Source organism: Peromyscus californicus, unplaced genomic scaffold, assembly GCF_007827085.1.
Source record: "Peromyscus californicus insignis strain IS unplaced genomic scaffold, ASM782708v3 Scaffold_21__1_contigs__length_65335640, whole genome shotgun sequence".
Lineage (NCBI taxonomy): Eukaryota > Metazoa > Chordata > Mammalia > Rodentia > Cricetidae > Peromyscus > Peromyscus californicus.
Genome location: NW_026294514.1, coordinates 31,352,967 through 31,378,045, shown reverse-complemented (window position 1 = coordinate 31,378,045; position 25,079 = coordinate 31,352,967). Strand labels below are relative to the sequence as shown.

At 44.1% G+C, this 25,079-nt stretch overlaps 2 protein-coding genes across 4 annotated transcripts in view; one reads left to right on the top strand and one right to left on the bottom strand.

The window, feature by feature from the left end:
- The window catches only part of Mogat1 (monoacylglycerol O-acyltransferase 1), a 38,322-nt gene extending 15,165 nt beyond the window's left edge, over positions 1-23,157 (bottom strand). Inside the window, exons 1-5 of one of the 2 annotated variants that reach the window (XR_008220896.1) lie at positions 22,772-23,157; positions 17,580-17,653; positions 16,729-16,824; positions 16,333-16,413; positions 10,985-11,480 (exon numbers count right to left, since the gene is read on the bottom strand). Coding sequence is in view for 1 of the 2 variants with exons in the window: in XM_052749981.1 (XP_052605941.1) it covers positions 572-750; positions 8,964-9,057 (273 nt within the window). In the remaining variant the exon portion in view is untranslated. Of the gene's footprint in view, positions 1-571; positions 751-8,963; positions 11,481-16,332; positions 16,414-16,728; positions 16,825-17,579; positions 17,654-22,771 lie in introns of those variants that run through there. The other variant, XM_052749981.1, reaches the window with a different exon arrangement.
- Positions 23,158-23,438: 281 nt separating this feature from the next.
- Positions 23,439-25,079, top strand: part of Farsb (phenylalanyl-tRNA synthetase subunit beta) — a 67,221-nt gene continuing 65,580 nt past the window's right edge. For both annotated transcript variants that reach the window (XM_052749976.1, XM_052749977.1), the window contains exon 1: positions 23,439-23,533. In XM_052749976.1, coding sequence (XP_052605936.1) covers positions 23,476-23,533 — 58 coding nt within the window. In that variant the 5' untranslated portion in view covers positions 23,439-23,475. The remainder of the gene's footprint in view (positions 23,534-25,079) is intronic.

Here is a 25,079-nt window from a genome sequence, read left to right as displayed (position 1 = left end):
GTTCTGACATTTCTAAACCATCCACTGAGCCCAGTCTTCCAGACTTTGTCAACTTGGCTTAAGACTCATTTATTAACTTGAACCAAAGTGCAAGCTTTCTCTGGGATGATTTGAATCTGTCTGTCAATCACCCACAAAACAAGGATAACTCACTCTCCAGTGCAACAGTGTAGGGATGTGAGGCTTCATGAGGCGGGGTGGCTAGATCATGAGAGCAGAGAGAGTAGAGACCAACCCCTTACTGCTGGTGTGGATGGGTTCTTCCTAAAAGGACAAGTTGGACCCCTCTTACTCTGCCTTTTGTATCTGCCATGAGATCATGGGGCAAGATGATACTGGTTGAATATTGGAACCTTAATATTAGACATCCCACCACCATGCCAGATTTCAGAACTGTGAGAAATAAATTTTCTTTATGTCGATCTGAAGCTCTGGTATTCACTATAAGAGCACAGAACGGACAGAGAAGCACTCTGTCTGGAAAGGAATAAGATGGAGCTACACAAGATGAAATCACACTCCCACTGTCCTCCCAACTCAAAAGAATACTTCAGAAGACAGTTCTACTCACATGGATTGGAAAATAGTCCTTAAAATGCTTCCACACAGTCCAGCTTTGGACCCAGTTGAATCTCCTGCCTCCTTGCTCTGGGGTTTGCCAGTCGAAGTAGAGCCAAGTCAGATATGGGATGTAAAGGAACCAGTAGTTGTATATGATGAGCATCACCATGATCCCAAAACATATCTCCGCTGTAAGAGAGGGAAAAGCCAGGTGGAATTGGTCCATCAGTCACTGCTCCCCGTACTTCACAACCACTGGTCATGGAAAGTAGAAGATTCGCTACTGTAGGAAATCTTTTCTTCCTACTTTGGTTCTACAGCATAGTTCATGTACCCTTGAAGAGGGCCTATGTTGCCGGGCAGTGGTGGCGCACACCTTTAATCCCAGCACTTGGGAGGCAGAGGCAGGCAGATCTTTGTGAGTTCAAGGCCAGCCTGGGCTATAGCATGAGTTCCAGGAAAGGCACAAAGCTATACAGAGAAAGCCTGACTCAAAAAAAAAAAAAAAAAAAAAAAAGAAAGAAAGAAAAAAAGAGGGCCTATGTGGGCCACAGCCTCCATTTTTAAGAACTCTATTGTCAGAAACAGAAATAGCAATGTATTAGTTACTTTTCTATTGCTGTGACAAAATGTCATGACCAAGTGAACTTATAGAAGAAAGTGTTTCGTTTGGATCTTATTGTTTCAGGCCATGATTAGGGAGCAAAGGCTTGGAGGCAAGAACAGTTGAGCTCACCTCTGCAAGCAGGGGGCAGAGAGGGTACACCAGGACTAGCACTTGGCTTTGAGAGCCTCAAAAACCTGCTGGCAGTGACACACCCCATCCAACAAGACCACACCTCCCAGTCCTTCCCAAACAGTTCGATTAAGGACCAAGTATTTAAACAGATGAGCCTATGGGGGCCATTCTCATTTAAAACACCACAAGCATAGAAGGGGGCACTTCAGGTTCTAGTGCCTATGAGTTCTTGCTCTGTTTTATGAGAGTCATTTCAATCTTTTTTTTTTTTGGTTTTTTGAGACAGGGTTTCTCTGTGTAGCTTTGCGTCTTTTCCTGGATCTTGCTCTGTAGACCAGGCTGGCCTCGAACTCACAAAGATCCACCTGCTTCTGCCTCCCGAGTGCTGGGATTAAAGGCGTGCGCCACCACCGCCCAGCTGAGTCATTTCAATCTTTTATGTATTAACAATATTGCTTAAAAATATGGGGAGGGGGTGAAGAAAACTTGACCTGAATATTGACAACAAAAAAGATAACTTTACAATAACCCATTATGTTTCAGGTATACTTTTGGTTTTTGAGACAGGGTCTTACTATGTATCTCTGGTTGGCATGGAACTTACTATATAGAGCATGCTGGCCTCAAATTTACAGAGCTTTGCCTGCCTCTGCCTCCCAAGTGTTAGGATTAAAAGGTGTGTGCCACCACACTTGGCCCAAAGAATACAGTTCTAAATGTTTGACTTATATATTATAGATGAACACATTTATAAGCCAGGTGTGGTACTGCATACCTGGGAGAATGAGGTAAGAGGACTGAATTCCAGGCCAACTTAGACCACCTAGGGAACCCCTGTTTTGAAATGAATAATAAGAAGAAATCTATCAATAAGAGAGAGGAGGGCAGAATAAAAGCTTAAAGCCTAGTAGATGATGAGTGTTCACTAGTGTAGGTTCCTTTAGGGAGTCATGCTTCAGCCTGCTCTTATGCAGTGAGGCCTCCTATCTAGAGGGCTCTCCAGACCCCAAACTCCTGTCTACTCCTTTTCAACCTTGTTAAAAAGAGTCCTGTACCAAAGATACATCACGGTGTCTTGGTGACAGCCACTGGATCTCACCCTGAGACACCACAGCTCCTTCTTCTCTATGACCTATTGTGTAGGGATACCCCTAGTGGTTGCCTGAAGCTACTGGTTGCTGGCCAAGGATATTATGCTTTTACCAACATATACATATCTGTGCTAAAAAGTCAACTAATAAATCAGGCACAGTAAGAGACTAACAAAAATCAGGAGCAATAAAACAGAACAATTAAAAGCAATATACCAAAATATTAAATATTATTCAAGAATCAATGTAGGTGGAGTTTTTCATTGGGACCATCAGCTCACCAATAACCACACAGAAACATTATTAATTATAAATGCTTGGCCAATAGCTTAGGCTTGTTAGTAGCTAGTTCTTACATCTTAAATTAACCCATATTTCTTATCTATGCTCTACCACATGGTGGCACCTTTTTTCAGCATGGCATGTTGATCTTGCTTCTCTCCATGTCTCCTGGAGAGTCCCATAACTCTGCCCTTCTTCTTCCCCACACTCTTTTTTTTTTTCCTGCAAGTCACGCCTAATCTTTTGCTGCCCAGCTATTGGCCAGTCATCTCTTTATTAACCAATGAGAGTAATACATACCCACAACGTACAAAAAGATTGTTCCACAGCAAATTAATCATCTTTAATTCATTTATTCCTTTTAATCTTTTGTTCTGGAATTTCCTATTTAATATTTTCAGACCTTGGTTGATACTAGATAATTAAAACCAGGGGAAGTCAAAACTATATATAAATACATAGATTAGGAGGGGCTACTATATACTAGACATAAATACACAGATATATATGGATATGTATGACCCAAACTAGAATTTTATTTCTATTTCCATATATATGTGTGTGTGTGTGTGTATGTGTGTATGTGTGTGTATCATTGCTTTTCCCACTATGGATCTGACCAAAATATACATGTGGATGTGGTCAAGGACTGACTTGTTACTGGTCTCCAATGTGAACAATGTTAAATGTCAACAGACTAAAGGTTGAGGAGGCCTGTATTCTCTTCCTCTTGTGGGCTGTCTTACTGCTTTCTAGAACTACCAAGAGTGTATTCAGAAGCAGGGCAGAGAGGCTGCCCTCTGCTCCTATTCCTAGCAGGACCATTTCATTTTACTTCACCTACTTCTCTCCACCTGGGTTGGAATACTGAAAATTCACTACCTTTGGTTAATTTTTCTCTTTATCTCAGTAAGGTGTGTGAAAGATTTACAAGACACGTAAACACAGCTCATTCTGTGTTGAGAGTTCTAGCGGGCGAGCTAAGGTGAAGTGGGAAAGGAAAGAGCCAGTATTGGGTGGGAGTCAATTCCTGCCAGTTCATAAGGTAACTCATCTCTCCCTCCTTGCAACCTTTAAGGTTCACACCGCTGCTCATAATCCACATTTGTGAAAACGGATGCCCTTGGAATGTGACTGTCCAAAGGATTTGGACTGGGATCTGTCGAGTACCTAAATCTGAGCACTGAAAACACCACCACCACAACCAAACCAAACCAAGCAAAACCACAAACACCCAAACCGCTATCTCCCCACGAGTAGTTGAGCTTAGACATATTTGTTATAAGTTCATATGTGGGTTCATAGCATAAAGGATCAGGCACATAGAAACGTGTGTTTGTTTCCAGGAAGATGGAGAAACTGCCTTCAATAGCAAACTGACTTCCTTTTTCAGTTGCAGAGGTATCCAAAAAGAGGTCGAGAAACAGAATCCACCACCCCCACCCCTGCTTCAAATGCAGAGTACCCCAACCCAGCTGCACAGGCTCCACTTGAATATACCCCGCATATCTCCTTCATATCTATCACACATTTCATATGTACAGTACCTAAGTGGTGAGCCTGAAATTGGACTTCCTATGGTAGAATTCACCACTGACCAAGCTGCCTAGCCTGGGGCAGGTTTCTTTACCTCCTGAGTCTCAGTGCCTCCGCCTGTGAAGTGGGTGTCTGTGGGAGCCCGTTTTCAGGTTCCTCGTGGCTTTACCCAGCAGGTCCGCATAGAAGAGGATGATTAGGACCACGGGCCTGAGTGCAGGTGTCTGAGATGGTCTGCACTTGGCTGTGCTGGGGGGAGGTCTTTTGCTCCACCCCTTGGCGTCTCTATAAATACCCTGGGGCAAAGACAGTCGGGACCCATTGGAATAGGTTCCAGGCCCTCTCGAGGCTATCCTTTATTTTCTATCTGTTTATCTCCGCAATATAAATCCTTCTATCTAATATTTCCTGCTGCTCATACTCAAGAAAACTCTGGGGAACTGTGGGGTTGATGGGTAAATGCCCCACAGGTGTCCAAGCTAGAATGTGGGGTGTCTTCCATTGGCTCATGTGTCTGCACACTTGGTCCCCATATAGCGGTGCTGTTTTGGAAAGTTGTAGACTCTTTAAGAGGTGATGTCTGGCCGGGCGGTGGTGGCGCACGCCTTTAATCCCAGCACTCGGGAGGCAGAGCCAGGCGAATCTCTGTGAGTTCGAGGCCAGCCTGGTCTCCAAAGCGAGTTCCAGGAAAGGCGCAAAGCTACACAGAGAAACCCTGTCTCGAAAAACCAAAAAAAAAAAGGTGATGTCTACCTGGAGGAAGTGGGCTATAGCCCACCCTAGATGTGGCTCAAGCCTTCTCTGCTGTCTGGTCCACCAAGATGTAATAAAAAGCCCTAGTCATATGCTCCTGCCATCATGACTCAGCCATGGTGACTGCACCTTCTCAGGCTGTGTGCCAAGGTAGATCCGTCCTCCCTGAAGTCACTCCTGCTGTGGGATGTTCTGTATGGCAAATGTGTTGCTAATTAGTCAATAAATAAAACATTGATTGGCCATTGGCTAGGCAGGAAGTGTAGGAGGGACAAGGAGGAGAATAAAGCTGGGAAGTGGAAGGCTGAGTCAGGGAGACACTGCCAGCCGCCATCAGGACAAGGAAGATGTAAAGTACCGGTAAGCCACAAGCCACGTGGCAAGGTATAGATTAATAGAAATGGATTAATTTAAGCTGTAAGAACAGTTAACAAGAAGCCTGCCACGGCCATACAGTTTGTAACCAATATAAGTCTCTGTGTTTATTTGGTTGGGTCTGAATGGCTGTGGGACTGGCGGGTGTCAGAGATTTGTCCTGACTGTGGGCCAGGCAGGAAAACTCAAGCTACACACTCCTGGTGGGTACTTTGTCTCAGTGCAGAGTAATTGCTACATGGTCTAATGATGTGCTGGGCAGTGGTGGCACACACCTCTAATTCCAGCACTCAGGCGGCAGAGGCAGACAGATCTCTCTGAGTTCAAGGCCAGCCTGGTCTATGGAGTGAGTTCCAGGACAGTCAAGGCTACACAGAGAGACCTTGTCTCAAAAAACAAAACAAGGGGCTGGAGAGATGGCTCAGATGTTAAGAGCACTGACTGCTCTTCCAGAGGTCCTGAGTTCAATTCCTAGCAACCACATGGTGGCTCACAACCATCTGTAATGAGATCTGGTGCCCTCTTCTGGCCTGCAGTCACATATGCTGTATACATAATAAATAAACTAAAATAAAACAAAACAAAACACTAAGCAATAAATAAACAAACAAATATCATGGGCTAAGGACAACATCTGCTTTCAGAGGCTGCTGAAGGCAAGTGCCTGGCACAGAATAAGTGACAGACCAATCTGAACCATTATCACAAAATCTCCCTTACCATCGTACTTGGAAGAATAAGGAGAAAATAACAGGCAGAGAAGAGTATCAGCCTTATTCCTGGTAGTGTGTACATGCATGTGTGCGTGCATGTATAGGTCTGTGTGCCTGTGCACACACAGAGGCCGGAGGAGGGTGTCAGGTGTCCGTCTCTGCCACTCTTCACCTTATTCCTTTGAGGCAGGGTCTCTCTCTGGACCCAAAGCTCTAGCTCTTTGGCTAAAATGGCAGACAGGAAGCCCCAGGGGTCCCTGTACCTGCCCATCACTGCACTGGAGTTACAGGTGTGCACGGGCCTGCTGCCAGGCTTGTTACACAGGTAACAAGCACTCTTTATCCTCAAGCCGTCATGTCTCCAGCCCCATGTTACGTTTTTTTTTTTTTTTTTTTTTTTTTTTTTTTTCGAGACAGGGTTTCTCTGTATAGTTTTGCGCCTTTCCTGGAACTCACTTTGGAGACCAGGCTGGCCTCGAACTCACAGAGATCTGCCTGGCTCTGCCTCCCGAGTGCTGGGATTAAAGGCGTGCGCCACCACTGCCCGGCCCATGTTAGGTTTTTTTAACATGGAAGGTCACATGCCATTATTAATTCTAAATTTCAAGAATTAGGATATTCTTATACCAGTTGTTTGATGAGTCTGGTATTATAACTTCTTCACCAGTGTTATACTTAATGAAAATACTGCAATGGCTGTCAGCACTAATGCAACCGTTGTCTTAGTTTTGGACGTTTGGGTTTCTAATAAATTTTCTCTGTAAATGTGTATCAATGCATTTCCCCACATTTTTACTTATTTCATGGGACAAAAAGTAACAACTAGACCACTGTGCAGAAACACCTTAGTCACATGACCTGCTCTGCCGCTTCGCTGTCCAGGGACTGTCTCAGTTAAAGCCAATTCTCCACACTGCTTGCGCCCTCTACAGTTTATATCAGAAATAGAACACAGTAGTTTTTAAATTTTCTAAGTATAATTGGCTTGAAATAAGAAAACACTACACAAACTACATGTCTATGTAGCCCTCTTTTCTATTTTTATCTCATTAAGCAATCCAGAGTAACTTGATTCTCTTGTTTTTTTGTTTTGTTTTGTTTTGAGACAGGGTTTCTCTGTGTAGTTTTGGTGCCTGTCCTGGATCTCGCTCTGTAGACCAGGCTGGCTTCCAACTCACAGAGATCCGCCCTCTTCTGTGAGTACTGAGATTAAAGGCATGCGCCTCCCCGCTTCTCTTAAATTGGAAGTCCTTATCTATGGCAGTAACGGTGGGCCCCTTAAAGCACCTTCATGCTTCCTTTGTGCTCCCTTGTAACAATCCCTCACCCATGTAACCCTAAACTCTACATTCTGTAACCCCAAAACCATTTCCTCCTCCTCATCACCTCTGGTGCCTCTTTGCTCTCTGGAGATACCAGGTGACAGTCTCTTTAAGAATTGCTTTCAGTCCTGCTCTTCATCAGTACCAACTTCAGGAACTTTCTTAGCTTCTGAAGGAGGATGGCATGCCTAGGTGCTTGGAGGCCTAGTGGCAGTACCGAATACTGGATATAGTGTCCCCAGCATGTCTTCCGGCTCTTGGTCCAGAGCAGAATGGAATGCACTGTCACCAGCCCAGCCTCTGGGGGTTTGGGCTCTGAGGACCTAATGAGTTAGTTAATGCTTTGAATTGCCTTTTCATAAGTCCTGGCTGCACGCTTGGAGAGTTTTGTTTCTGTTTTTATAAGTCTCAGTGAAGGCTGAATTCCAAGACAAATGAGCTAGAAATACCAGGGCTGGCACCTGGGCATCCCAGTGTTTAAGAAGCTTTTTTTTGAAAGAGATCCTCATATGCAGTCACAGTTGAGACCTGTGAGTGCGTTGAACAAATGGAACGACTTCCAATGTGCCAAAGCAGAATGCAGTGAATGTTGTTCTTATCACTTGGCCCAACCAGTGTGCCGTTCACTGTCTTAGCCCATCTGGACGAGTTCTGCTTTCAGCCAAGTTTAGCCATGGAAGCTCTTAGTCAGTCCTCTTTTTCTCCAAGAGCACGGCACAGGAAGGACAGGCTTCCTCCAGGAGCTGTCCACAGAGATCTGGTTCCTGTACTGCCTTAGCATGAGAATACTCCGGAACGCAACCCTGGGTGGTTTGTTTCCAAACAGGGGACTCTCAAACCCAATCCAACCCAACCAGGTAGTTGGGTCGAGGCAGAAAAGCCTGATTCTGCACCCAGGAGCCGATGTAACTGGAAAAGTTAAGGCTAAACACAGAAAACTAGCTGTAGCTCTTTGTCTTGAGATCGTGGAGGCAAAGACTTCAGGTTTTAAATACTTTAGAGGCATTACCCATTTAAGAGTCGAGATCCAGAAACAAATTGACAGCCTTTGAGGTGCAAAAATGCAACTTTCTATAACACCCATTTTCTAGATAGGGTCATGGCTGTATTTGGGGGATTATAGTTACCCAAATTCACCCAGCTGTATATTTAAAACCTGTTGTAAGTAAGACACACCTCACTTTATAAATAAAATAGCGTAAACTAGGCATAGTGGAGCATGCCTTTAATCCTAGTACTCGGGAGGCAGAGGCAGACGGAGGACCTGTGAGTTTGAGGCCAGCCTGGTCTACAAAGAGTTCTAGGACAGTCAGAGCTACACAGAGAAACCTTGTCTCGAAAAACCAAGAAAGGGAAGGAAGGAAGGAAGGGAGGGAGGGAGGGAGGAAGGAAGGAAGGAAGGAAGGAAGGAAGAAAGGAAGGAAGGGAGGGAGGGAAGAGAAAAAGAAAACAGTAGAAGGCAAATAAAGTTGGCAAAGTGAGAAAGACTCCAAACCATTGTAGGTGAATGCCCTTTCTGATCTGGCTGACCGGGAACCAGTGGGGTGAGAACTGTGCATGGGAAGAGAAGGTAACACCGCGGGGCTCTTACTCAGCAGAATGAAGCTCAGGACCCATTGAAAAACCGCAACAGTCTGCAGGCGCCGGGCCAGCGGGATGTTGAGTGGAGCGAACTCGATCTTCATGGTCTCACCCAGAGGACAGCACCTTCCACAAGGTCTGCAGTACTGATACTGACCCGCAGGCGGTGGCTCCAGCGGGCGGGGGTTGAGGGGTGTGTGTGTGTGTCAACCTGCCTCCTACCGACTCCTTCCGGCTAGGGCCTGGGTTTCCACCCGGCTTTGACCATTTGCTCATGTGATCTACCACACTGCGCTGGGCTCCAGAATCCGCCCTTAAACCCACCCCTTCCTTCGAACCCAGTAACTGGGGAATGGTTAGTTTGGTTGTTTGGGGCTTCGAGCACCAGCTGGAGGTAGACGTGGGACTTAAGTTTATTGGTCTGGGTCTTCACACTACCCTCACGCTGTGTGTGTGTGTGTGTGTGTGTGTGTGTGTGTGTGTGTGTGTGTGTGCTTTCTTTTGTGTCCTAAAATTCTTACACAAATCTTGGGTAATTCTCTTTCGTTCATTCTCTCTCAATACATTTTTACTGAAAGCCTAACAAATTACCATTATCTTGTTTGCAGAGAAAAATAACTCTTGGGGAAAGGACCAATCTAAGCAAAATAACCACACAACTGAATAGTAGATAATTTCAAGACCCTATTATGGGCACAGGACTGAAAGATCCAGAATCTGGAGGGACCTGACCTCTGTGTCTGCCGGTCCTTCTTAGAGATTACCTGAGTAACAGTAATGTGTGTGGTGGCCAGAGGTCAGCCTCAGATACGTTTCTCAAGACTACTGTCTTCCCTTTCCACTTTGTTGAGATAGCACCACTGGAACCTGGGGCTCACCCAATTAGGCTATGCTGGCTATCCAACAAGCCCCAGGAATCCTCTGTTCTCACCTCCCCAGCCTGACTTTTTACCTGATTCTGGGCACAAGACTCAGATCCTCACGCTTGCAAGCATTTTAACAATTGAGCTATCTCTCCAGCCCTTGACCCGAGTTTTAAACGATTAATTGATGGAGATCTACCGAGCAAAGAGAAATGTGTGCGCAAAGGTCATCCTAAGAAAAGAGGAAGGGAACCATTTATGACTTCTTGCTGGCAAAATTGGTTTTGTTGTTGATGTTGTTTTTGTTTTATTTTTCTGGTTGAAGAGTTATTTTCCTTCTCTGATTTTTTTCTAAACCATCTTCGATGCTAGGTGGGGATACTGTGATTATAAACTATGTCCCACAGTGTGAAGATCCCTTGCTAGGTTGGACCTGGCTCCGTAGCAACACTTCAAAGTATCCATTCCGCTTTGCAGCTAAGGAAATCAGGGCTCAAAGTAGAGGCCAGCCTGGGCTACACCAGATACTGTCTCAAAAATTAAAATAACCTTGTGTGGGGGGGTGAGGGGCTGTTGTAGGGCAAGTGCTAAGGACCATGGCTTACCCTGTCCTGGAAGCTAGGCAGAACAGAGATGGATTGAGACACAGATGAAAGGTACAAACAGTAGGAGAAGCTGAACACCTAAAACTCCTGGTCCTAATCACTTAGAATGTTACTGGTGATGCCTTTGTCATTATCCCACAGAAATCAGCTGGTAAATAACAATCAAATCTTTTGTTGAGAGGGACTCTTGTAGCTTAAGTGAGCCTTGAACTCCATGTGTTCATGGACTTGAACTCCTGATCCACCTGCTCTGTCTCCCTAGCTAAGGGGCTACCAGCATGCAATGTAGTGATCAGCAAGAACCATTATATTTTTTAAAAGACTTATTTTTATTTTAAAAGTGTGAATGGATTTTTTACATTTTGATTTTATGTATATAGGTGTTCTGCCTGCATGCCTGTCTATCTGTGCATTATATGTATGTCTGGTGCCCACAGAAGACAGAAGAGGGCATTAGATCCTCTGGAACTGGAGTTACAGACAGCTGTGAACTGTCATATGGGTACTAGAAATTGGACCCAAGTCTTCAGGTAGAGCAGCAACTTATTTATTTATTTATTCACTTTACATACCAACCACAGATCCCCTTTCATCCCTCCTCTGGCTCCCCCTACCCCCCATTCTCTCCTCCAACAAGGTAAGTTCTTCTACAGGGTGACAGCTAAGTTTGGTACATCCAGTTGAGGCAGGAACAAGCCCCTCCCTGATTTATCAGGGGTGAGCAAGGTGTCTGACCATAGGTAATGGGATCCAGAAAGCTGGCTCATGCACCAGGCTTAGATCCTAATCACACTGCCAGAGGTCCCTCAAACAGACCCAGCTACACAACTTTCTCTGGTATGCAGAGGGTCTAGTCCGGTCCCATGCTGGCTCTACAGCTGTCAGTCTCAAGTTCCTTTGAGCTTGGTTCAATTGTCTCTGTAGATTTCCCCATAATGGTCTTGAGGCCCCTTGCTCATATAATCCCTCTTCCCTCTCTTCCACTGGACTCCCAGAGCTTGGTCTGGTGCTTGGTTGTAGATCTCTGCATCTGCTTCCATCCATTACTAGATGAAGGCTCTATAATGTCAGTTAGGATATTCACCAATCTGATTACCAGGGTAGGCCAGTTCAGGCACCACCACCACTGTTGCTAGTAGTCTAATCTGGGGTTGTCCTTGTGGATTCCTGGGAATTTCCCTAGCACCGGGTTTCTCCCTCACCCCATAATTTCTCCCTCTATCAAGATATCTCTTTCATTGCTCTCCCACTCTGTCCCTCCCCCAGCTTGACCATCCCATTCCCTTATGTTCTCATCCCCCATCCTCTACCCTCTATTGTCCACCCCTCATCCCCAGTTTACTCATCGGGATATCCTCTGTTTCCCCTTCCCAAGGTGATCCGTACATCCCTCTTAGGGTGCTCCTTGTTTCCTAGCTTTTCTGGAGCTGTGGGTTGTAGTCTGGTTATCCCTTACATCTAGTGTCCACTTATGAGTGAGTACATACCATGTTTGTCCTTCTGAGTCTGAGTTACCTCACTCAGGATGATATTTTCTTGCAAATTTCATGATGTCGGTTTTTGTTTTTTTGTTTTTTTTCTTTTGTTTTTTTTTTTTTTACAGCTGAGTAATACTCCACTGTGTACCACATTTTCTTAATTCATTCTTTGGTTGAGGGACATCTAGATTGTTTCCAGGTTCTTGCTATTATGAATAATGCGAGTAGCAACTATGTTTAAACTCTCCAGCTCAACCACATATTATCACAGTCTACTGGAGGCATCCTCAGACCCAACAGGGCCAATCAGTTCATCGGCCTATCATCATGTTGTTGTTGGTTTGTTTGTTTTTTGTTTTTGTTTTTTTTTTTTTTTGAGACGGGGTCTCACTATATAGCCTTGGCTGGCCTGGAACTCACTTATGTGGACCAGACTGACTTTCAACTCACAGAGATCCACCTGCCTCTGCCTTCTAAGTGCTTCGATTAAAGGTGTGTGCTGTCACACCTGACTCCATCTTCCTTTAATCAACAATTAAATCATTACTGTCTTTGGCCAATCAGTGTGTGTCCATCTGTGTTTGTGCTGTGTGGGCACTGGACTTGGGTGTTTACTGGGTTGAAATGGTGAGAAAGTTCTAACTCTTCAAACAATTGTTGCTTATAAGTTTCCTTGATCTGTAGCATTAAAACTAATAGGAAGCCATGCATGGTGGTACATGCCTGTAATCCCAGCACTTGGGAGATGAGGAAGGAAGATCAGGAGTTCAAGATCATGTTTGGCTATGTAATAATTTTGAAGCCAGCTTGGACTATATGAGACCCCGTCTCAAGAAAACCAAAACAAACCAAACAACCCACCCCTCACCAAATATCAACCTTTGATATTATCCTTCAACAGGAACCTTTGATATTATCCTTCCAAGATACACACTTCACGGAAGAGGAAACTGAGAGCATAAAAACTGAATTGTTTGGCTAAAACAACCAGCTACTTGTTATTGGTAAGCCTAGATCTCTTTCTAGCCCTTCAAGCCATCCCTGTTTTTAAGGATTAGAACTGATGAAGAAGAAAAGCTAAGAAAAGTTAAGACACTGGTTTCAGACTTTTTTCCCCCCACAGAAATATTTTTTAACACCTGAAACCTTCCAGTTTATAAAACAAAGTGAAGCAAAGCAGCTGTGGCAGAACCAGCAGAGACACCGACTCCCACCAAATCCACATCTTCCTCCTTTGGGAGACCATATTTTTAGTGAAATGAAACCTACATATAATAACCACCAACAGTTTCAGCTTTTCTGAGTCCAGCAAGAACCACTGCTTTGTTCATTCTTTCTTGGGTGTTGATCTTATTTTGTGAGTGGCTCGATATTTGGAGAAATGCAGTTCAAAGAGGGGGTTGCATTTCAAAATCCAACATACATACCCTCCATGTAGGGTGCCACATACTTTACGATGCATGTCTGACTTCAACCCTATAGGGACCTTCTGGAAAAAGTTTATTCCTTTTATTAATGAAGAAACTGAGTTGAAAAGCCGAGCAAATTTCCACACAGGATGGGTTAAGATAGGAAAGAACAGAACCATGTTTCTACTTTTTTTTTTAATGGCTTTTCAAGACAGGGTTTCTCTGTGTAGCTTTGCGCCTTTCCTGGAATTCGCTCTGTAGCCCAGGCTGGCCTCGAACTCACAGAGATCCGCCTGCCTCTGCCTCCCGAGTGCTGGGATTAAAGGCGTGCGCCACCAACGCCCGGCCCATGTTTCTACTTTTGAGAAACAACTTTGTTTCTAGCACCCAGGCAAGTAGATACCGTAGTAAGGCTTTTCTCAAACAGAAGGGAGAGAGTGTAGTAGGACAAGGAAGGAACACATTGTTGAACTGTGGGTAGAAGAGTGCACTCTCCACATCACCAAGACCAACATACACACACACACACACACACACACACACACACACACACAGATTTTTTTTTTTAAAAAATGAATTAATGGGGTTGGAGAGATAGCTCAGTGGTTAAGAGCACTTGCTACTCTTGCAGAGGACCTGGGGATGTGGGTTCGGGGCGGGCATGCAGGAGGGCTGCCTAGCATACCTTGGCTGTCATACCATCACCAGGCAGCAATCTGTCTTTCGGTCCGTGTTTTCCTGTTGCTAGAGTTCTCACGAGGACTTGGATTCACAATCCCACTCCTTTTTACGGCCCCTCTGAAAGCTTCATGGGACTAGCCTCAGTTGTTTCCTCCACTAGCGTGTTGCTAATACGCGAGGACCACTTTACAGAGCAGGTCCTTCCCTGGCTGCCTATCTCTCTCTCTCTCTCTCTCTCTCTCTCTCTCTCTCTCTCTCTCTCTCTCTCTCTCTTTCTTTCTTTCTTTTTTGAGACAAAGTCTCTCTATGTAGTCCTGGCTGTTCTGGAACTTATTAAGTAGACCAGGCTGCCTGCAAGCTCACAGATATCCTCCTGCCTCTGTCTCCCAATTGCTAGGATTAAAGGCATGCACCACCACACCTGGCCCCTGGTTGCTCTTTTAAATTATATATCATGACACCATAAGCTATGGCTCCTAGAAATTATCATGGTCATTGCATTCTTCCCATGACAACACCACTTTCAGGTATACCAGACCTGTGAATTGGGAGCACCATCAAGCCAATCGAGTCAGGGGCAAGGAGAGACTGGGGAGGCATATTGAAACTGTGTGCAGGCACATTCTTGAGACGGGCAGCCAGTAACTAAACCGCTGTGGGACAAAGCAGCCGCCATCTTTCAGTTCCAGCTTCCGACAAGGTTTGCTTCATGGTCTGAATATTTGCACCTCCCTCAAAATTCACACCGAAATCCTACCCACTAAGTTGATAGCATTAAGAGGTGAAGGTAACTGGGAGGTAATTCTGTCTTTTAATTATTGTTACATTTTATTTTGTGTATGCACGTTTGTGTGTTGTTCTGTATATGTTTATGTGTTTATCCATTGCATATGTTTGGAGATCAGAGAACAACTTGAAGGAACTGGTTCTTTTCTTCCACCGAGTGGTTTCTGGGGGTTGAGCTCAGGTTGTCAGGCTTGGTGGCAGGCGCCTTTACCTGTTGAGCAATCTTACTGATTAGCAATTAGGGGAAGAGTCCTTATGAATGGGATATTGTCCCAAAGAAAGACCTAAGGGAGCTCATTTAGGCTTTCTATGTGAGTACTCATGAGGAAGTCAGCTGTATGCAATACACCCACAGGCTCTTATCAGAACTCAACAATGGCACCTTGATCTTGGATTTTCCAGCCTCCAGAGCCGTGATGAATAAACTTTGTTATTTATCCACTGCTATGCCTATGGTTCATTGATATAGCAGCCAGAACCATCTGACACAGTCCACTCCAGAAGATGGGGTTTGTGGGGGGCCATCCCACCCACCCAGGGTATTCTTGAGCAGGAGCAGCAGGAAATATTAGGTAGAAATATAGCTAGAGAGAAACAGAAAACACAGGATAGCCTTGGGAGGGCCTGGATCCTAATCCATCGGGCCCTGACTGTCTCTGCCAAAGGGCTTTTAAAGGAATGCCAAGGGGAGGAGCAAAAGACCTCCCCCCAGGCACAGCCAAGTGCAGGCCCTTCCAACCACCTGGCAGCCTTGCCCATGGTCAGATCATCCCCTTATGCAGCTCTGCTGTGTCAGGCAAACTCAGATCTCAGAAGGAAACTTCTGTGCGCTCCCACAGGGGTTGAACTAGAGCTTGTGTCTTTCTGGTTGTTTATGTCTTCTTGTATATGAACTGTTGCCTTCCCTGATGCCCCTCCATCATCTGGTTGTTTATGTCTTCTTGTATATGAACTGTTGCCTTCCCTGATGCCCCTCCATCATCATCAAAATCACCACCATCACCACCATCACCACCATCACCACCATCACCACCATCACCACCATCATCACCATCTTATGGTTGTGTTTCTTCTACGCATATTTTCCCCCCTGTCCTGGCCACTATCATCTCCCCCTTATATTACTGCAACCTCCTCACTTGTCTCCCCACCATGAGATTTTCTCTCTCAACTATCCCCTGATTTATTTTCCATAGTATATCTGCTATGGTTTGGGTGAATGTCCCCCAGAGATCCATGTTAAAGAATTGGTTCCTGGTGGGGGCGGAATACTTAAGGGAGGTGCCTAGACCTTGAAGAAGTAAGGTCTGGTACGTCTCTAAGTATTGTGGCATAAATTCCAAGGGGATTGTAAGACCTGTTTTTGTTATTTTGTACATACTGTGACAAAATCTTTAATTAAACAACTTAAGAGAGGGAAGATTTATTTTGGCACAGTTAAGAGATGTCTGTCAATCATGGCTGGGAAGGCACTGGAGCAAGAACTCGTGTGGATGACTGTTCACATGGCCCCAGAACAGGAGGCAGAAAACACAGGGTCTAACCAGGAATGCATACCTTCAAAGGTCCTTTCCCAAGGACCTATTTCAAACCAGCCAGGTCCCATCTCATGAAGGCTCCACAGCTTTCAAACTAGTGCTGTAAACAAAGGATCCAGTGTTCAAAATATGAGCCTTTGGGGGACATTTCAAATTTAAACACTAGCACCCTGGCTATTCCCTCACCTTCCTGACTCAAGATGTGAACTGTCACCTCAGTGTAGACTCCTGCCCTCTTTCCCATGAGTTGCCACTCTCACCAGAAAACAAAAGGGCCTGCTGGATCGTGAGCTTGATGCTCTGGGGTTGTGAGCCAATGTAAACCTATGCCAGGAATCATCTTAATTACTATTCTATTTCTGTGAAGAGATGCTATGACCAAGGCAACTTATAGAAGAGTTTATCTGGGGCTTACAGTTTTAGAGGGTGAGTCCGTGACCATTATGGTGGGGAGCATGGCAGCAGGCAGGCAGGCAGGCATGGCTCTGGAGCAGTAGCTGAGAGCTTATATCTTGAAATACAAACATGAGGCAGAGAGAAAAAACAGGAATTGGCCTGGGCTTTTGAAACCTCAAAGCCCAGCCCAGGAACACACCTCCTGCACCAAGTCCACACCTCCAAATACTTCCCAAACAGTTCCACCAAACAGGCCAAACATCATTCCCATTCAAACACCACAGGTACTTTGCTTAGAATGATGAGAAACTAAAACAATGATTGCTGTGAGTCTTCCAAAATACCAAATTTTAACCTTGTCACTTACAAAAATCCTAGAATTTCTTTCCAATTCTCTCACAATGAAGTATCAACTTTTTAAAAAGATTTATTTATTTATTTATTTATTTATTTATTTATTTATTTATTTATTTATTATGTATACAGTGTTCTGCCTGCATGTCAGAAGAGGGCGCCAGATCTCATTACAGATGGTTGTGAGCCACCATGTGGTTGCTGGAAATTGAACTCAGGACCTCTGGAAGAACAGCTAGTGCTCTTAACCGCTGAGCCATCTCTCCAGCCCGAAGTGTCAACTTTTAAAACAAGACTTAATTTTGTTTATGTGTTTATGTGTGTCATGCACACCTTTGGAAGAAGACCATGTCATATCCTCTGGAGCTGTTACAGGTGGTTGTGAGCACTCCAACAGGAGTGCAGGGAACCAAACTTGGGTCCTCTGGAAGGGCAGCAAGCCTTTTTAGCCTTTGAGCCCTTGCTCCTGCTCTTCAACTTTTTAACATGGTTTTGGACCCCCACATTATAGCTTACCTATGTATTTCTTGACTCTCAACTGTAACTTTCCAGCTTGCAACGCTGTAAGCTTTATCACTTTGAACATCTTCCTGTTGAAAAAGCAGGTTTCAGGAAGCATAAAGGGATACACATGTCTTAAAAACTGCCAGAGATTTCAGCCTTTTAAAGAGGTCCCACTCATTTGCCTTCTATCTTGTCAGTCATTTTCTCCCACTGAGAACTAGTTTTGGGTTTATTCTAGGGTCAGGGCCTCACTGTGTTGCCCAGGCTAACACTGAAATCACAGTCTTGTAGCTTCCTGAATGAGTAGTTGGGGTTAAGGGAATGTGCATAGGTTGTTTTTGTCTGTGGTACTCAGGATGGAATGGGGTCTCATACTTGCTGGGGAAGTAAGTGCTCTACCACTGAGTTACATCACTAGAAAATAGAAAGACCATATGAGATTTTGATTACAGGTAGTAAGGATACACAATGAGTATAGACTAGACAATTAGAGTAAATTGTATAATCTGCCTGCACCATCTTACTTCTGGAAGACAGTAGATCAAATTCCATTTGACTTCACATTAGAAAGAGGTTATAGCTTTGGATCACTTGGACTGTTGGCTTCAGTGTAAATATCTAATATTCAAATAGTGCTTTGTAGGTTTAAAATGTTTTTTACATACTTTATTCTGACTGTCATCAGAGGAAGTGCTGTGCCCTTTTTATGAACGAGGGAATGAAGGCTGGCAGTGGACAACACACACGTGAAAACATATGCAGTATCTGTGTCGTGTTAATGTCCTTCTGCTCTAGTTTAAAATGTACTGTGTTCTAGGTCCTATGCAGAAAGAAGTTCATACCTGACAGTATCACTTTCTCAACTACTTTCTGAGCCACAAGCATCACAGTTACACACTCCTGTCAGCAATGTTTTCTATGAATATTAAATCACGGACAGGCAAAATCAATCAGTCCCTGAGCCTATGTGGCGATGAGACCGAGACTGTCTACCAGTGACTGGGTGTGGAAAAGAAATAAGCATGATTGTGTTGTGTTTCATGATGACACTTTTCCTCATAATAAAAGTAATAACTACTAACTACATTTCTGTAAACTATAAAATATATAATGAAGAAAATAATTGCACCACCTAGAGATAGCTATTAATAACACAAGGTGTATATCATGCACTAGTCTATTTTCAGTCATATTCATTTAGACAAAATTAATCATTTAAGCATAATACTTAATAACTGTCTTTATACTATTTGTTGAAGAGTTTTTTTTACATTAAAAATTTCTCAGCATACATCAGGCTATGTTGGTATATGCCTTTGATTCTAGCATTTGGGAGGCAGAGGCAGGTGGATCTCTATGAGCTCCAGGCCACCTGCTCTATCATATCAACTTCCAGGACAGCCAGGGCTACATAGAATGATCCTCTCTTTTTTTAAAAAAAAATCTCCCAGCACTATACACATACATAATATATGCATGTGTGTACCACAAGCAGATGGTTATCTTAGTTTTTTTCCCTGTTGCTGTGATAAAATATTCTGACAAAGCAATTAAAGGGAAAAGTGTCCATTTTAGCTCACTGTTCAAGGTAGTCCATCGAAGACAGGAGGTCAAGCCAGTAAGAGCTTGAAGCAGCTGGTAACATCGAATCTCTAATTAAGAACTAGGAAGGGATGCATTGCTCACTTTGTTTTCTCTACTTTCTACAGTCCAGAATCCCCTGCTCAGGAAATAGTCCCATCCACAGTTAAGATGGGTCTTTCCACGTCACAGTCAACAACCCCTCACAGGCATGCTCAGGGGCCCATCTAGATTCTGTCAAGTTGACAACACTGACCACCCTAATAGTCAACATTATTCTACTTATATTTTACTTTGGGGTGTTGGGCTTCAAACCAGGGATGTGATGCATGCTGCATAAGCACTCTACCACTGAGCTGAATCTGTGGCCTTCTACATTATTTTTAATAGTTTCATATTAGGTTGTATCGAAATACTTTAATCAAGCCACGCTGTTAGATGTTTCTGCTGTTTCAGGTTTTTCCCTATATTACAAAGAAATGATACCATTTTGTTTCTTTAGAATAATTCCAAGACTGGAATTTCATGATGAAAGAGAAACATGCTTAAGAAAGTTATTATCATTGCCAACTTGACTGGAACACCTAGGAGATGGCGAGGCACACCTCTGGCTATGCTTGGAAAGGCTGACTCCAGAGAGGAAAAGATCTGTTTTGCATGTGGGTGGCACCATTCTATGGGCTAGAAACCTGGTCAGAGTGAAGGGCTGAAGGGAGAAAACTAAGAGAGCACCCACATTTCCCTCCCTGCTTCCTGGCCCTCTATGAAGTGAACTGAACTGCCTCTCCATGCCTCACCCACCATGACGGACTGAACCCTCTGAAAGCATGCCAAAATGAAATTTTTCTCCCTTGAATTATTTCTGTTGAGTAGTTTTGGTCACAGCAATGTGAAAAGTAACTAGAGAAGGAGGGTCACTGGTGTAACTAAATGACAATGTGGTTCTTTGGCCTTTGGAATTGGTTCCCAGGAGGGATTTGGAAAATGACACCATAATCATTAAAATAGCTTGGTACTGGCATTGAAACAGACACTTTGGCAGTAGAGTCAAATATATGTGGAAATTTAATATGCAATATTACAAACTGGAGGGGGAAAAGAAGCTTTTTAATAAGTGGTATTGGCATTTCTGTTTGAAAAGAAAATAAAACTGGCTTGTTCATTAACTCTAAAAACCAAAACAAATTTCAAAAAAGATCTGAGATTTCAATGGAAAAGAACTCTACTGATGTACTCAAAGAGGAAAACATGATTTTAAACAAATTGTGTGGAGGAAAACTTTTAGAAATACAACTTAAGATCCAGAATCAATAGAAAAAATAATTTAAACTGGGCTGAAACTTTATAAATAACTCTCTGTGGGGAAACAAACCTTAAAAGAAAAATATCAAGAATTATTCCTCTTTGACCCCTCAAATAGCATCATTTACAGCCTTTGTTGCCCATATCCACCTATAATTTAAAATACACCTATGGTAACGTATCAGGTAAAACAAAGCAGTATTTTTAAACCTCTAATGAGGGTTAATTTTGGTTGTGAGCCTATCCTTTAACGGCTGAGCCATCTCTCTAGCTCAAGGGTAAATTGTATGGTCATATGACAGAGTTAAAAGATCCCTAGATAACTGGTCAAATATTTAGTTGTGTGCTTCTGAGAGATGAGCATTTGAGTTGGAGAACTAAGTGGAGTAGATACTGTCTAATGTGAGTGGGCACCACTCAACTCATCAAAGGCTTGGATAGAGCATGGAGCGGAGGGAGTGGGAAATCACTCTCTTTGAGATTGAGCTAAGACACTGATCTCTTCCAGCCCTCGGTGTTCCTGGGCCTCCGATGTTCAGATGGGGTTCCTCAGACCCTCAGAGAGGTTCTTTGCTTCCAGACCTTCAAGCCAGCTTATGCACTTTTCTGGGTGTCCAGTCTGTAGACAACAGGTTGTAGAACTTCTCAGCCTCCTTATTTGCGTGGGCCACTACATCTGTCTGTCCATCCTGCCTGTCTATCTGCTCACTCTCTTTCTCCGTGTGAACACTGATGCTCACCTTCCTCGGCTTCACCCCTTCCATCACACTCAGAACTAACTGGTTTGCATTTGTTGCTACAAGCTTTCATTTTATCTTATAGCGCCACCATTTATATATGCCGGAAAATACATCTTTACGTTCATGCATTCACTGCCTGTTACTGTAACAGCATTTCATCTTTCAGGTTGGCCCCCAAACAATGACACTTATTTGTATTTTGTGATGCACTACTTCAGTTTTTCCCCCAATTATCTTGTCTATCAATCAGCTAATGTCATTTGTGATGAGCATTCATGTGCTACTTTTGTTTATTCCCCTAGAATCTTCTAATGGCTTTTTTTAGGCACACAGTAATTGTAATGCAATGAGAAAAAGCATGATGTATTATTGGAGAGATGACAGATGGAAACAGATTTTGTCACAGACATTCTGAGAGCAGAAAATTGATGAGGAAAAATAAAAATGACGCCTGACCTATTTCCAAATTCAATGACTTAAGATCTGTGCTAGTTAATTAGGAGAATCATTTCTAACCCTTACCTTAATTTTCTAAGGTACGTATAACCATCTCTATTTTATAGATAAGACAACTGAGGTTATGGTCATGGAAAATTCTGCAGTGAGTGTCCCAAAGAACATATTAACATGCAGTAATTTGGGGGCAGAAAGCTACATGTGGTACTTGCTGTAAGTGGAAATTACTACATTGAAAAACTCTTAGGGGGGCTGGAGAGATGACTCAGAGGTTAAGAGCACTGGCTGCTCTTCCAGAGGTCCTGAGTTCAATTCCCAGCAACCATATGTGAGATCTGGTGCCCTCTTCTGGTGTGCAGGCAGAACACCGTATACATAATAAATAAATAAATCTTTTTTTTTTTTTTTTTTTTTTTTTAAAAAAAAACTCTTAGTAAGAGTCAAGGTGGTCTAAATCTGGTCCTGCTTCTGCTTCCTCAAGTAATGGGCAGCAGAGGCCCTTGCTGCATGGTAGAAAGGGCAGAGTTTCCTTGAGGAAGCAAGGTCTCTGATCTGCCTTACAGGTTGGGTGAGTCCCACAGTCCATGCCTGTTTATCTCTTAAAGGGAGGTACTATTAGTACTTTGCTTTGGTATATTTGTTTTTTATGGATGCTGAAAGAAAGTACCACAAACTTGATTTCAAATAGAAACTTGAGCCTGGTGAGGTGACTCATACTGCCGTCTCAAGACAGGCTCGAAGTAGGAGACTGAAAATTTCAGGCCGGCCAGGGCTACAGGATGAGTTCCAGGCTGGCTTGAGCTACAGAGTTGAGACTCTGTCTCCAAATGAAAACAGTACTAAATATAACGAGACAGAAATCTGTTGTATTTCAGTTCTGGAGCAGGCCAGAAACCCAAAAGCAGTTTCAAAGTGTTTCGGGGGCTGTTCCATACGCTAGGAGATAATCCTCTTCTTGTCGCTTCCAGTTTCTGACGGCCACTGACTTTATTTTATTTTATTTTATTTTATTTATAGTGACCTTACTCCAACTACTGCCTTCCACTTATCCAGGCTACACGTATTTGCATTTACGGCCTATCTTAATAACCCTGACTAAGCTCCATCTCAAAACCCTTAACTTACTCTCCACACAGACGCTGGACCACATAAAGTAGCATTTACAGGCTCCAGGGATGAAGTCCTGACATCTCTGCGTGCCGCTGTTTGATCTACCCTGACTCGGGCTTGATCTGGGGAGGAAATCCGCTCATGCTGGCCTTAGACTGAGTACAGAATTTGACAGTGGGCAGTTCTGAGGTCTCTAACAACGTCTACCTATTTAAGGTTTCTGTTGCGTTCAAACAAAGCTCGGGTATAAAACCTGTAGAGTTTCAAGGTTAAAGAACGAAGCCAAAACTGGCCTGTTAACAGATCCTTGCCATCCGTATTTGCACATTCTTCTTTCCAGAAAGCCTTGCACCAGGTTAACTCACTTTTCAACACCTCAGGGAAGGATTTCTATCTGGGAGTCCTTGCCACCTCTGTACCCGCCCCTCTAGCACTCCGCCCACCCAATCCGGGCCTATCTATACTGTTGCCTGTCGGAATAGAGATAATTCCACCCAATTATGTTTATTTCCCAAGCTTTTCAGTTAGCAACATAATACATCTATATTCAATGATCCAGAGAGTGGCATTTTTCTTGTATTCAGTTGGAAAACGGGAGTGCAAATTGTTGGGTTTACACAGGCATTTCGTGAGACAGCCCAGAAGAGGAGCGGCGGGTCCTTCGCCCTACGGCCGCTGAGGCCCCGCACGTGGCGCAGGCGCAGTGTCCGCGATTCGCCATGCCGACTGTCAGCGTGAAGCGAGACCTGCTCTTCCAAGCCCTGGGCCGGACCTACAGTGAGTGCCCGCCCCGTGGCCTGGGCTCGGTGCCTGGGGGAGCCTGACTCGCCCGGCGGAAGGGCGTTCTGGCGGCGTTCGTGCCGCCACGCGGGGTTTGGTCTTGCCGGGCGGGAGTCCGCAGGGCTGCGGTGACGGGCGAGGAAGCTGGGCTGGGCTGGAGTAGCTTCTCGGAACCAGCCCTACGGCGGCTGCCGTTGCATCATCCGCCCGTGTCGGGACCTCCGTGTGATCCATTCAGAGAGAGCTCCTACTGCATGCCTAGCACCGACTTCGGTGTCGGGACACAGAGGAGGAAGGATGCCCTGGGTTGCATCACCGGTGTGGGCAAGCTCGGTGGAACCAGGTTGACAGCGAAGGGGAGACGTTTGAGAAAGACGTGGGCCAGGCTGCCTTCGAACCCGCCTCTTGGAACTCAGCTTCTCGAGTGCTGGGATAACAAGCGTGTGCCACCAAGCCCGGCATTCGCTTTGTTTAGTGTAGACTGGGCACCCGTTGCGTGCCAGGCACTGTTGAGAGTAGAGCTGTGCACATGACACGCGAGATCTCATTTTGGTGAGACAGCGACAAACCAGTACGTTAGTAAGACGGTTTATTGGAAATGCTGAGTGTTTTCTAGGAAAGGAAACCAGGTGGTGTGCGGGAGCAGCATTTGACAGGTAACAGTGATTTGAGAACGAACAGAGCCTCTTCTGTGGGCTTAGTATTCACAAGACACTTCATTTCTTTCTCAGTTCTAAACTAAACCATTGGAGGAAAAGGGAGGTAAATATTAAGCAAATTATCATTTTTTACACAGATGTAGTAGTTGAAATGATATCTGCCCCATCCTGTAATTATCAGCTTTGAAGGTCATAACAAGTGACTTATGAGAGCCCTTTTTGGGGGTATTAAATGTACTTAATGATGTATTTAGCAAGGGGTACAGCTCTTCTTAAGAAGATAGTATTGACACTGTGCAACTAAACTTTTGAAAAAGTTTTCTAAGGATGTACTCTCAGATATAGCCCATTCCCTGTTAATCCTCATCTACTTGTTTGTAGGGTTTTGTTCTTTTGAGACAGAACCTTAATCTGTAGTCCAGGCTGGCCTTAAACTTGTGGCCATCCTCTTGACTCAGTCTCCCAAGTGATACAGTTATAGTTGTGAGCAGGAACTGTCCCGCATCCTTAGAAGTAGAGGAAATAGCTTTGCCTCTGAAACGTGGCCCTAGTTTCTTAACCACTTTATATGCTTTTTTATATTCCTCACTTACCCTACACCATATTCTCTCTAGTGGTATTTACCATATCTGAACTACACAAGATGGTGTGTGGTGAGTTTAACACGTTTATAATCAGTTCCCAGCCAGGTCCTTTTCTTTGGAAAAGTAAGAAATTATCTGAATTTTGAAAAGGTAATGGGACTTATAACCTGTTTGCCATTGTCAGATAATATTTAGATAAATTCTCTGTCTGCTTTTTTCCCCACTTTCAAATGGTGAATGATCAAACCAGCTTGGTTTTTCCACACAGATTGTTGACTATAGGATCTTTGGAAACTCTTT